This window comes from Gekko japonicus, unplaced genomic scaffold (assembly GCF_001447785.1).
Source record: "Gekko japonicus isolate JY-2015 unplaced genomic scaffold, Gekko_japonicus_V1.1 scaffold256, whole genome shotgun sequence".
Classification (NCBI taxonomy): domain Eukaryota; kingdom Metazoa; phylum Chordata; class Lepidosauria; order Squamata; family Gekkonidae; genus Gekko; species Gekko japonicus.
In genome coordinates this window covers 1,077,294-1,089,774 of record NW_015161412.1, presented here as the reverse complement: position 1 = coordinate 1,089,774, position 12,481 = coordinate 1,077,294, and the positions used below count along the sequence as shown (strand labels likewise).

The following is a 12,481-nucleotide window of genomic DNA, read 5'->3' as shown; positions in this document are numbered from 1 at the left end:
ATCAGAATGCAATACAGTAGCTTCTTCACAGGCTGCACATATGGTGTCAGTACAACAACTGTTTGGGACTTGTGGTACACCTTTGTACCTGAAAGGATCTGCCATCATCTACTTTGGACTTTGAAGGCAGGAAAGTCAGTTGATCACAGAAGCACAAGAATGAACCACAGCTGGATTCCAGTTAACACTAAGGCTCCCTTTGAAACCCATCTTCCTTCTGTGTCTTTGGCCTTGATTCCAGCATTTACGTTTGGTAGCTGGAGTCTCTGTCAGCTCAGGGAAGTTACTGACCACTTGCTCTTGAGTACCTCAAGTGCATACATTTCAAGAGTCAGTTTATTAAAAGTTATAATCTCCACCCATTCCACGGTTCCCCTTCTACAGGACCAATCACCACTTTGAAAATTTTCAGCACCCACAGCAAGTCCTGCGGTTCTTATCTAAACCGGTATTATAAGCCTGAGGACGGGTAAAATTGGATTTCACTTGCATAAACATGAGGATAGCAAAAACAACCAACATACCTGTTTCTGCCTCTCCAGTTCAGCCTCGACTTCCTGCTTGGCTGTTTTGTGCACTGAGATTTGGTCCTGCAAATCCTGAATCTGTTCTCTGGTGGACTCTGCTTCGCTCATCTGCTGTGCTTCCATATCCTATGAATAATTATTAATTGGCGCAATTTCATAATAAACAAAGTGGGGTTCCAGTTCCTTTACATAAACCTGATCCCTTCACCTAGCACCCCATTCTCTGCATATGATCCATCTAGCATATGATCCATTTAACTTCTTATGCTTGTCCCCCCTCCAACAGACAGCCTGTGAGCCAAGTCAGTCTCACTGACAGTCATGAAGCAGTGCTGGTAGCTGTATCCACAGTGCCTGGCTACAGGGGCTTCCTTTGGACCACTCGTCTGAAGGGTACCCCACAGGCTGAATGTACATCTTTAACGTGAGCCCACTCCCACACAAATCCTCCTTTGGATATTACAAAGAAGAGTCACCCCACTGGCTCAAATCCACTTGAGTGTCTCCATGGGTGGAAAGACTTCCTCCCGTGGCACATGACTCTGTGGAGTCCCCCCTCCTGCTGCAGTCTGAAATGTTGCCGGAAATGCTGCTCCCAGGCTGCGGCAGGAAGGGAGAGGCGAAACAGTCACACTCCATGGGCAGAAACTGTTCTGTCTACAGAAATGATTTGACAGATCTAAGCCATTGACTATATGCCTATCTGGTGCTAGTTTTTTTTTTTTTAAATCTATCATTTCCCCTCCCATTAGCAATGCCCCAAATTTCTTTGCTGGTAGTTGCTAGCACCCATTTCCAATTTCAGCACCGAGCTGCAGTGAAAACACACTCACTGCCTCTGCAGAAGTGAAAAGTTCTCCGGGGGGGCTGCTTTGAAAAGAAGCAGTCAGTTTCGCAGGGCTTTGATTGTCAAGTCCTGGTGTTACCCATTAAATTATTGTCCCCCTTCTTTAAAGCAGAGTTGTGCACAACACTGATTGGCTTGGCCTCATGGCAGTCATGAAGCCACTCCCCCTGCCTGACTGGGACAGATTTCAAAGTGTAAAAACCCAGAAAGGAAACTTTAAAAATATATATAATAAAGCTCCAAACAACCTATTAATTACATAGTCATGCAAAAAGCTTGAAAATAAAAAAGAAAACAAAGCAGACATCTCGTCTGAAGCAGTGGGGAGGGGGCAACAATCAAGTTTCACTCCAGACCTCATACTGGAATCATTACAGCAGCAATAGCAGGAGAAGAAAATGAAGAGATTGTATTTATATCCCGCCCTTCACTCAGAGTCTCAGAGCAGCTTACAATCTCCTTTCCCTTCCTCTCCCCACAACCGACACCCTGTGAGGTAGGTGGGGCTGAGAGAGCTCTGAGAGAACTGCTCTTGAGAGAACAGCTCTGAGAGAACTTATGACTGACCAAAGGTCACCCAGCTGGCTGCATGTGGAGCAGTGGGGAATCAAACCTGGTTCTACAGATTAGAGCTTGCCGCTCTTAACGATTACACCAGACCATTACACCAAACTGAAAGGGAACAAAAAACTCCACTTCTGTTCCTGCTTTTACGTCTGTTGCCTGAATCAACAGAAAGACAAGACAGTGTGGGGCCCCAAAGACCTATCTCTTGTTAAACTGCCTTTGTACTCCAAGGAGCTCCGGACCGAGTACAGGATCTTCTCAGCAACCCTATGAAGTAGGCTGAGAGTGTGTAACTGGTCTCCAGCCAGGAGGAGGATCTGAACCCAAGCCTTCTCAGTCCAAGTACAGTCTTCTCTCCATTACATCACACAGGCCCGACTTCCCTTCTCCAGCCTCACTATACAGTCCAGGAGAAGAGGGGGAAAACACCAGGATCTGTGCTGCTGTTATTACCACATCCAAAGAACTGTGGGCACATTTCCCCTACCTGGAGCTCCGTCCTCAGCTGCTGCATCTGCCCCCGAAGCCTTTGCATTTCCTCCTTCTGCATCTCTCGCTCGTGCCTCAGCTCCTCCAGCTCCATGATGCTGGCCGTTTGGCTGTCCAGGCCTTCAATGCCGGAGCCTTCTTTCAGGCTGTTGATCAACTTTTCTTTAGACTGCGATTTAAGACATAGTGATGTTAGTGCACCTGCATCACAGTCCCAAAGGTCTATGCTCAATTATGTACACTACCCACGCTCTCTGCATCTGGGAACATCTTGAACCCAAGCGTGGGCTTAAAGGGGATGGCTCCTCCCTCTCATTCACCTCAGCCTCTGGGGCTAAGCTATGTTACTTTCATACAAGGAGGTTCCACTGAGCTTCCAGTAATGAGGGCATACATCTCTTTCCTGACAAGGCCTACTTCATTCTGTGTGGAGTTACATTAACGGCTTCACCTGGAGAATGCGTGTAGCTTTTTGCTTGTAGTCAACCAGTTCTTGTTTAGCAGACTCCAGGTTGGTTTTGGCTACTTTGACTTGTTGCTGAAGTTCATCGGCTCTCCGCTTCTCCTCCGTGCACTTCCTCTCGGCTGCAGTCACGGCTTCTGCCAAGCTCTGACGTTCGACTTCCATTTTGCTGAGGCGGGCTGCAAACTCGTTCTGCGAGGAGCAGGTTTTAAAGTCATTTTTACCATCAAATAAGCAGGGGGAGGGGGAAAGCTCAAAATATTGCCAATAATAAAGACAGAACCCAGACATGAAGGAGAGTGAAACATTCTGCTGTAGGCGAAGGAGAGGGGCATGTATTTTCTTTACTGGCATGTTGCATATTCTTTCACAGGGGGTAGCCGCGTTGGTCTACAGCAGAAAAGCCAGATTCAAGCCAAGTGGCACCTTAGAGACCAGCAAGACTTGGGGGGGGGGGGGGAATAACCTTTTGAGAGTCAAAGTTTCCTTCATATCTGATGAAGGGAGCCTTGACTCTTGGAAACTTATACCCCCTCCCAAATCCTGTTAATCTCTAAGGTGCTACTGGACTCGAACTTAATTGCATATCCTGTCATTTCTCTAAAAGACCTCAGGACATTGTACAAAAGCACTTCAAATCAGCCTCGCAACCACTTAATGAGGCCCAATTTAAACACGGCACTGGCAGGACGGAAGAACCAATCTGTGCATTTTGTCGAACACACCTGCCATCTCATTCAAACTGGGGCCCCCAACCACTGCACATGCAATGTTCGTGTGCCAGAGAGATCTGTAGCCTGGGGGTGGGGTGTCACACCCATGTGCTAACTCTTGTCAGCAAGCTGCCAATGGTCCTGATTGTTTCATTTATGTGGTAACCTGTATCCTACACTCTGTGTGTGCTCCGATCCTTCCCCCCCCTCCAAACCCGTTAGCGCTGCTCATTATGTTTGCTGTTTGCTTAGAGAATCATGCGCATGCCTAGACGCAAGAATGACATAGCTTGTTATTTGGAACGCTCTTTGCTTCAAGGTCACAGGTGTGGAGAAGAGATTTCTACGCTTTTGTTTTAATTAGAAGAAATTGTGTGAAATGCTTTTAGTGATAATGACGGGCCGTTGCTTTCCCAAGGAATGGGCGCATAAAACTGCTCCTTGTATCAGAGCGGGAATTATAATCATTGGCCAGGCCTATTATGAATTTCCTTTATACTACCCAGCTTTGTAGGCTAACGTTATTCCAAACAGAGACTTGTTCAGTGACTCATGGCTTCAATAAAATAACCCCTTTTCCTGATTCCTGTGGGACCTGACAACTCTGCACAAAGTCGCACTGCACAAAGTCGCACTGTGCAAAGATGCACAGGTCAGCTCTCCTTTCCCTCCAGTGCCACAATCCAAATCAGCCTAAGCAGGCCTGGCTGGAGAGTCAACAACTTGGGCAAAGCCACCTTGAGAGATTTAGGGCTGTGCAGGAATTCACACGTTCCCCCCCCCCCCCATGCCCAAACCCAACACCCTAGTGCTAGCCTGCACACCCCAGGACTCATCAAACTGAAAGCAAACTGACACAGCCTCCCGAGACTATCAGACACCTGGCAGGTGACCAATCAGGCAGGGCTGGAGGGCTGCACTCAACTTCTGCAGGCTTGCCACTCCAGTTGTAGCATGCTGCAAACAGGCTGGAAAAGGTTGGCCTGGCCAGTGGTCACTTGCTACACAGGGCCCTGCTGGGATACTGAACAGCCACTTGCTGTTTCAAGTCCCAGCTTGCAAAGTGGCCCAATCAATTCCCACAGGCCCTTGCAACTCCCAGGAAGAGGTGATAAGAAAACACAATGTTGCAGGTGCACTGCATTTATTGCACAAGCAATTCTGTTATGCATTTCAGATTTTGGCTTACTTTGCTTATTCCTTTGGCAACAGAAATCAACCCAACCCCCCAAATGCTACTTTACTTATGCTGAATCTCAGATGGGATACGTAAGAGGAGCCTCTGAAACCGAAGGAAACAGAAGACTCCCCAGAAGGGTCATTAGAGTGCAGAAGGAACAACAGTATCTGAAGGTGCCCTTCTGTGCTCTTTAGGGGCCAGCCCTCAAGCAGCGAAGCGAGTCAGCGATTCTGCTGTTCTGACCTGCATCTGTTTGTAGCCGTCTTGCTCCCGTTTGAACGCGGACTCTGCATCGTGTAACCTCTCCTGAAGGGTCTGAAGGGCTTGGTTGTGCAAGCTGTTCCCTTCACAGTTATCCTGTAATATTCTAGACAGACAGACAGACAGACACACCTGGAATCAGTAAACTTGAGGAAAGCACATCCCTTGCTTTCAAGATAAATCAATAGTTTAGGGACTGTGCCGGTGGCCAAACACACATAAGAACATAAGAGAAACCAATGTTGGATCAGGCCAATGGCCCATCCAGTCCAACACTCTGTCACACAGTGGCCAGAAATACCAGTGCCATCAGGAGGTCCAGCAGTGAAGCCAGGACACTAGGAGCCCTCCCACTATTGCCCCCCCCCCCAAGCACCAAGAAGACAAAGCATCACTTGCCCCAGAGCCCCTATCTATACCTTGTGGCTAATAGCCACCGATGGACCTCTGCTCCATATGCTTATCTAATTTCCCTCTTGAAGCCGTCCATGCTTGTAGCCGCCACCACCTCCTGTGGCAGTGAATTCCATGTGTTAATCACTCTTTGGGTGAAGAAGTACTTCCTTTTATCCGTTCTAACCCGACCGCTCAGCAATTTCATGGAGTGCCCACGAGTTCTTGTATTGTGAGAAAGGGAGAAAAGTACCTCTTTCTCTACCTGCTCTATCCCATGCATAATCTTATAAACCTCAATCATGTCACCCCTCAGTCGTCATTTCTCCAAGCTAAAGAGCCCCAAGCGCTTTAACCTTTCCTCATAGGGAACGTGTTCCAACCCTTTTATCATTCTAGTTGCCCTTTTCTGCACTTTTTCCAAAGCTAATCCCTTATTAATACAATGGTAAGGAGGCTTTTGTATACCGAGATTTTTCCGTCTTCAGGGTTTCCAGAGCTTCAGTCCGTGAATTCAGCAGCTGATCAGCTTCCTGCAGCCTCACTTTCAGGACAGCCAACTGGGAATCCTTGGCAGAGGCAGCTTCCGTCAGATCGTCCACCCGAGCCTGAAGTTCGCGAACAAGCCTGTCATTCTTGGAATTGTCGACATTCCACTTTTCAACCCTTGCTCGGGCATTGTTCAGCTCTGCATAATTCAAGTCAGCAAATATTAGCGTTGATTGACAAGCATATTTATTTCTGGCATATTTACAGTCAACATTTCTTGCGTGCCCAGCATGAATCTCTCAGAAACCAGAAATGAGGCATCAACAAGAAATAAGCTTAGTGGGGTGTGAGCGTATTGACCTTGTGCAGACATAATGCTCCTAATGACCTAATCACAGCTGGAAAACTCACGGGGGGGGGGCACGGGCCATTTGCTTATGCACTCTCTTCCCACCCCCTTCCTCCACCCCTTTCAATTTCCCCCTCTCTTTCACAATTTATTTTGATCACAGCTCCAACCACAGACAGTGTTAGGCAGATACCATCATAAACAGAGCTTGCAAAACCCTCTTTAAATGTTAGTTTCAAGCTCTGGATCCCAGGGCAGTCCTGGCTAGCACTAGCTGTTGTTAGGACATAAAATTCACTTTGGTCAAAGCAAACAGTGGGAAGGAGGGAGGATTCACACAGGAGAGGGGAAGAGGGAGCATAGGAAACCACAGCACACTATCGGTCTCCTAAATATGCTTTGCATGCCCAAAGACCTGAGTTCAAATCGTGTCATCTCCAGTGAAAGCCTTGTGGGTGGAAGATGGGAGAGAAGAAAATAGTGCACTAAGTGGACTGACGGTTTGACTCAGTATAATACAGACAGGAGAGGAAGTTCATACATTCATGGGCTCTTTAACAATTCTGCCATAAATACATGCTGCCTTGTAAAAATCACAGGCTGAATCACTGGCACAAGAATGAGAAAGAAAAAAAATCACAGAGAAAGTTTAAAAAACAAGAAAGCAAAGCAAGAAATTATTAGGAGACAGTCCTAAAGGTTTGTTATGCCCAGTCAAGTTTAAGAGCCAGTGACCAGGGTTCAAGAATGCTGAGGAGGCCCACTTAAATTCTGTGCCCAAAGTGCTGCAATGGAAATAAGTTACAGGAGCAGGATACAGCAGATTTGGTCAGGAAGGAAAAAGGAAAAATGGGTAAGAAGGGGCAAAATCAGAGAAAACTTTGTGGTCAGGGGGTGTATGTCTAAGAAGCCCAAAAATCTGCAACAAGAAAAGCTGAATTCTGTGACTTTTGCATAGTATAATTGGGCATATTTGCATACTTTCTATCTTTTTACATAATTTATTCTACAATTTTTGCTGCTTTGGTTCTTCTGGACACAGGAAAGATGAAAACACTATACAGCCCCATTCTCAACCAACAGAAATCTTATTCAACCCTCTCTCTATACATTGGATATTTTCACAGTCACTGTCCAGTTAGCTTAAAGCTTGACCTTTGCATGCATAATGAAAAGATCATTCTTCGTTTTAAAACGAGGATCAAGATTCTCAGAATGCTGAATTCTGCATCCACTGCTACAGGCTGGATTTCTTCTGTGCTCCTGCAGAATCAAAGCAAACACTGCCTTATGGCTGTCAAGGAGCCAGAGAGTTTTAGGACTGGAATTTGAAAGCTATCTCACGTTTTTATTTGCAAATCATGTATTTGATTTCAAACACATAGCATCCACTTGTGAATAATTGGTAATAACCTTCAGCATTTTTATAGTGCCTTTTAGGAAACCAAAGTGATTTAAAAAAATATGTTCTCTTCATAGCACACAAAACAACTCTGTAAAAGCACACCAGCATCTTCATCTCAGTAATGCAAGAGGAAGGGGACCAAGAAAACAGTGGCTTGCAAAGGACCGGCTAGGGTTGGCTGAGGTGAGACCTGAACTGGGAACTTCACGTCCCAGACCTGACATTCTTAAGCACGATATTGTACTGAGATATATCCCAACAGCAATTGACTTCCAGCATGAGGCCGCTTCCATCAGAAAAGGGGCAATTTCCACCCATTTCTTCATCTACTAGGAATCCCACCGAGCTGTTTGTGAGGGTCTCACAATTTCAGGGAGGGGCACAGGAGGCTGCATCTGATAGGGAAGGAAGAGAAGTCCTGTGCTACAAGCTTTGCTCTGCTCACGGCTCATTGGAAACAGCTTGTGAACTTCATACTGTTACCAACACGACATCTCTGCACTTCCAGACATTTCGCTACCTTTTTGGGTTTCCGTTGATCGCTGAATTAACGCGGCCATTTCTTGGTTTAAAGACTGCACTTCATTCCGCAGCAGCTGATTCTCCAGTCGGAGATTGGAAAGCTCGTGGGATGTGCTGTCGTTGGGTGCCAGGCTTGGGTTCACTTCCGCACTTGGTGGTGACTCTTTTTTAACATCCACATCTGTCTCTAGGCCAGAACTGGAGCTACTGGGAGTATCTGCAGAAAGAGACGCACATTCAACTCAACGCATTCATTTGGTGGCCTATTTGCTACGTAGAACAATCAACACTGTAGTAAACAGGGATACTAAACTCAGCACAATACCGCACCAAAAATACTTAACAGCTCCTCTGAATCCTTACCATACTGCAAACAGACCTAATTACTCTGAGTTCATGCAATCCTATGAAGAGTTTCTCCAATCTAAGACCACTGAAATAAATGGGCTCAGACTAGAGTTAACGTCTGTAACAGCATTTTTTAGAGGGGGAGGTAATGTTGAGTGCCTTCCACGCCTGACAGGAGAGAATGAAGATTCCCAGTCACTTCCCACAATTAGAAAAGACACCTTTAGACATTTACCTGCTAGTTTGACATATTAACCCTTAAATTGTTATTTAGTGTCACTTTGCATGTCTTGATCATCATCACATTGCATGTTAATTTGCTGTTCATTCTCTGGCTATAAGTTTGAACCTTGCCTGCCATTCTAATGCATTTGATAAAGTGTGCCTTGCACACGAACGCTCATACCTTGACTAAACCTTTGTTTGTCTTAAAGGTGCCACTGGACTCTAGATTTGTTGTAGGGTTGTATTGTTAGTCATCAGGTGGAGATCAAGCCTATATACAGTGGGATGCCATCCCCCCCCTTCCCCTAAGCCAAAGCCTAATGAAGCCAATCAGATAGTTGATAAACTTCTGGTTTTTGCTGTTTGCCTGGGTCTGCAGAAACAGGTGTGAGTGGGCATGCCAATGTGGGTGTATGTGACAGAGAAAAAGAAAATGCAGCACTTTGTAGGCTACAATATACAATTGCTGTGTTTACATGCGTACTGCATTTAGACCTCTCCTCTCCTCCTCAGTAGGGACCCAAAGCAGTTTATCATTCTCCACACCTCCACTTTATCACCCGGTGAGGTAGGTTAGGCTGAGAGCATGTGGTTGGCCCAAGGTCAGCCAGCAAGCCTCTATGGCAGAGATCCTAGTCTGACACACCAACCATTACGCCACACTACACGCTGGCACTCTGGAGAGACAGTGTAGTGCAGGGGTTGGAATGCTGGACTATTGGAAGACTTGGGTTCCAGTGCCCAATTGCCACGAAACTCAGTTGCTGACCTCAGGCGTGACACTCTCTCCTTGCCTAATCAACCACACAGGATTGTTCTGAGGTTGAAATGGGGAGAGGAGAATCATTTATGCCAGCCTGAGCTCCTAGGGGGAAGGGCAGGATAAAAATATCAAAAATGGGTAAGTAGGTCAGTGGGTGTGCAGGCTATGTGTAGGATGAGCGACACCAGACAGGACAAAAGTGGAACATTTTTCTGCAGCTAAAAGAGCCGTCCAGGAAACTCCCTTCTGCTCTGCTGCTTTTTTCCTGAGAGATGTTTCCCAGCATGCAAAGTGACACTTCAGCCAAATGGGTTGCCCCCCTGCCCTGCCACTTATTGTTACTGATAGATGCACTAGTAAAAATAAGTCCCAAAGTTGGTTTTTTTGCTGGCTGTGAAAACAGATGGATATTAGTAAAAGAAGCCTATTCCTGTTAGACCAGGAGGAAACCTCGTATGAAGAGAAAACAAATCCCAAGCTGAATGTGCAAAACTATTCCCATTGAATATTTAGCACCAGCATGCAACACGGTAGACCCACCCCAAGAAAAAAGGTGGTGGACGCCTCAGGAAGCTCACTTTGGACACCATTAAAGGCAGGAAAATGAGAACAACTCAAGGGTGGTCCACAAGAAAGTTAGGAGGGCATTTTTATAAAGGGAAGAGGGACACAGTAAAATGGAGGGCACATTTTATAAAAGGAACAGAGCTACATTTTTAATTGTAAAGGAAAAAAATTAGGCTGTTTCCCCCCTCTCCCTCCCCCTCCATACTGCATTGTTCATTGAATTATACTGATCTTTGTGTTATGCAATTTTATGGCACTGTTTATTGTATGCAGGGGTCATTTCTTGCGGGAGCGCACAGGAGCGGAGCTCCGGCAGTAAGGAGCCCAGGGGGTGGGCACATGCAACAAGCCCCGCCCCCTGCTCCCAGCAGCCCTCAGTCGGGCCACGAGGAGCAAGAAGCAGCCAGGTAAGTTGCAGAGCCCCCCTCCCCGGCCTGCCTTCAGATACAAGCTCTCCCTCCTCTGTGAGGGCAGATCTGTGCGTTCCCCTCCCCCCCATAGCTAGCAATCCAAAACAGTCCAGTGGAGCCTAAGAGGTGGGTGTTGCCTTCTGACACACTTCCGGTGATGTCAGGGGGTATAGCATATGCAAATAAGTTATGCTAATAAGTTATGCTAATGAGCTCCGGCCCCTCTTTTTCTACAAAATGACTCGATTGTATGTTTTATACTTGTTATTATAGTGGTCTTCAATTTTTTTTTGGTAAGTTTGGAATTTGCCTTCAGTTTCAGTGAGAAAGGGAGATGATCAAATAAGTTAAAATAAATCAATAAACACAGCAGTGAAGTTCCCCTGCACAAGCCTCAATGACAACAACAGGCTCCTACTTGTAACAATGTGCAGAACTTCCCAGCGGATTGTGGCCTGGCATATACTATTCAGTTTACAGCTTCCCTGAACTGGATAAGCAGAGGGTATCTAGTAATAACATCTACCTGCATCAAACCAATTAATTCATAACACAGAGGAATTTTTTTAAGACTACTAATATTCTAAATTTTTAGAAGCACTCAATTGCATAATCCACTGAAAAATAAACACTTTTATACAAGGTAGACTAAGGAGGGGAGCAGTTGAAATCATTGCTTTAAACCAACATTTTCCATTTATTATTTAGCTACTCAATTAAAATGGATACTATAACCATAACACATAGTGATTTAAAATCAAATAGAACCCTGGCTCACCTCACAAAAGACTAAATCTCAACCAGAAGCAAAAGCTGATGGTAGTGACCACTTCGGTTGCTACTCTCCATGAGCCGGAAAGCCCATGTTTTTTTGACTGCCAAGTTGAATCAATATTTAAAATTACAATAAGGAGCCAACTGCAGAGAGCAGGTAACTCCAAGGCATAAAACAGGAAAAACCAGATGATCACTGGATATCACCTGGAGTTCCTTGTGGGTTCCGGCCTCCCAGCAGCAAGCCTAATGTGTGCATGCTATGTTATGCTACAGGATGGCTGACAAAAGCTGTATTACACACTTTTAAAAAACACATGACACTGCTTTACATTGAATCAGATGACTGGCCCATCAAGGTCTGTGTCGTCTACTCAGGTGGAAGTTTTTCACATCAACTACGAATTAATCCTTTTTAAAATAGGAAATGCCAGGGATTGAACCTGGGACCTTCTGCATGCCAAGCAGAAACTATACGCCTGAGTCCCTCCCCTTTGTCTTTACAAACAAATGCAGCATTTCATAAGAGGTTCATAAGTTCAATTTTAGAAAATTTTATGATGGCAATCATTACAAATTTAATTTCAAACCAGGCTAATTTAAAAGAGAAAATGGTAACTTAATTTGTTGTTGTTTTTAAATACAATTATTTTTTTAAAAAAATATTAGGGTACATCCACCCTGCTTCTGTGCAAAGCAAGTAATCAGAAGAGTGCATACAGATAGATCTAATTATTTAACCTGGGGCCCTCAACATTTTGAGAACAGACATTGCCATGAAAGGGCTGCTATGGAGAAGTGGAACCAATCATGAAATGGGGAAGAAGATGACGAAGAGAGGAGGAAGAGGAGATAGGATTTATACCCTGTCCTTCAATACCCGAAGGAGTCTCAGAACGGCTTACAATCTGCTTTCCCTTCCCCTCCCCACAACAGACACCCTGTGAGGTAGGTGGGGCTGAGAGAGCTCTCTTGAGAACTGCTCATGAGAGAACAACTCTGAAAGAACCTGTAACTGACCCAAGGTCACACCAGCAGCTGTATGTGGAGTGGGGAATGAAACCTGGTTCTCCCAGTTCAGAGTCTGCACTCCTAACCAAACTGGCTGAGTCCAATCACAAAACACTGGGAAGTTCCAAGACAAGCACAGAGGAGGCAGCTGTTGCCAAATGGGTGCTCCATGCGGATG

At 45.6% G+C, this 12,481-nt stretch overlaps 1 protein-coding gene across 1 annotated transcript in view; it reads right to left on the bottom strand.

The window, feature by feature from the left end:
* The window catches only part of GOLGA5 (golgin A5), a 29,728-nt gene that overhangs the window by 13,226 nt on the left and 4,021 nt on the right, over window positions 1-12,481 (bottom strand). The window contains exons 3-8 of the mRNA XM_015427174.1: window positions 8,204-8,422; window positions 5,909-6,128; window positions 5,030-5,153; window positions 2,882-3,085; window positions 2,429-2,599; window positions 525-653 (exon numbers count right to left, since the gene is read on the bottom strand). Of these exons, the coding sequence (XP_015282660.1) occupies window positions 525-653; window positions 2,429-2,599; window positions 2,882-3,085; window positions 5,030-5,153; window positions 5,909-6,128; window positions 8,204-8,422 (1,067 nt within the window). The remainder of the gene's footprint in view (window positions 1-524; window positions 654-2,428; window positions 2,600-2,881; window positions 3,086-5,029; window positions 5,154-5,908; window positions 6,129-8,203; window positions 8,423-12,481) is intronic.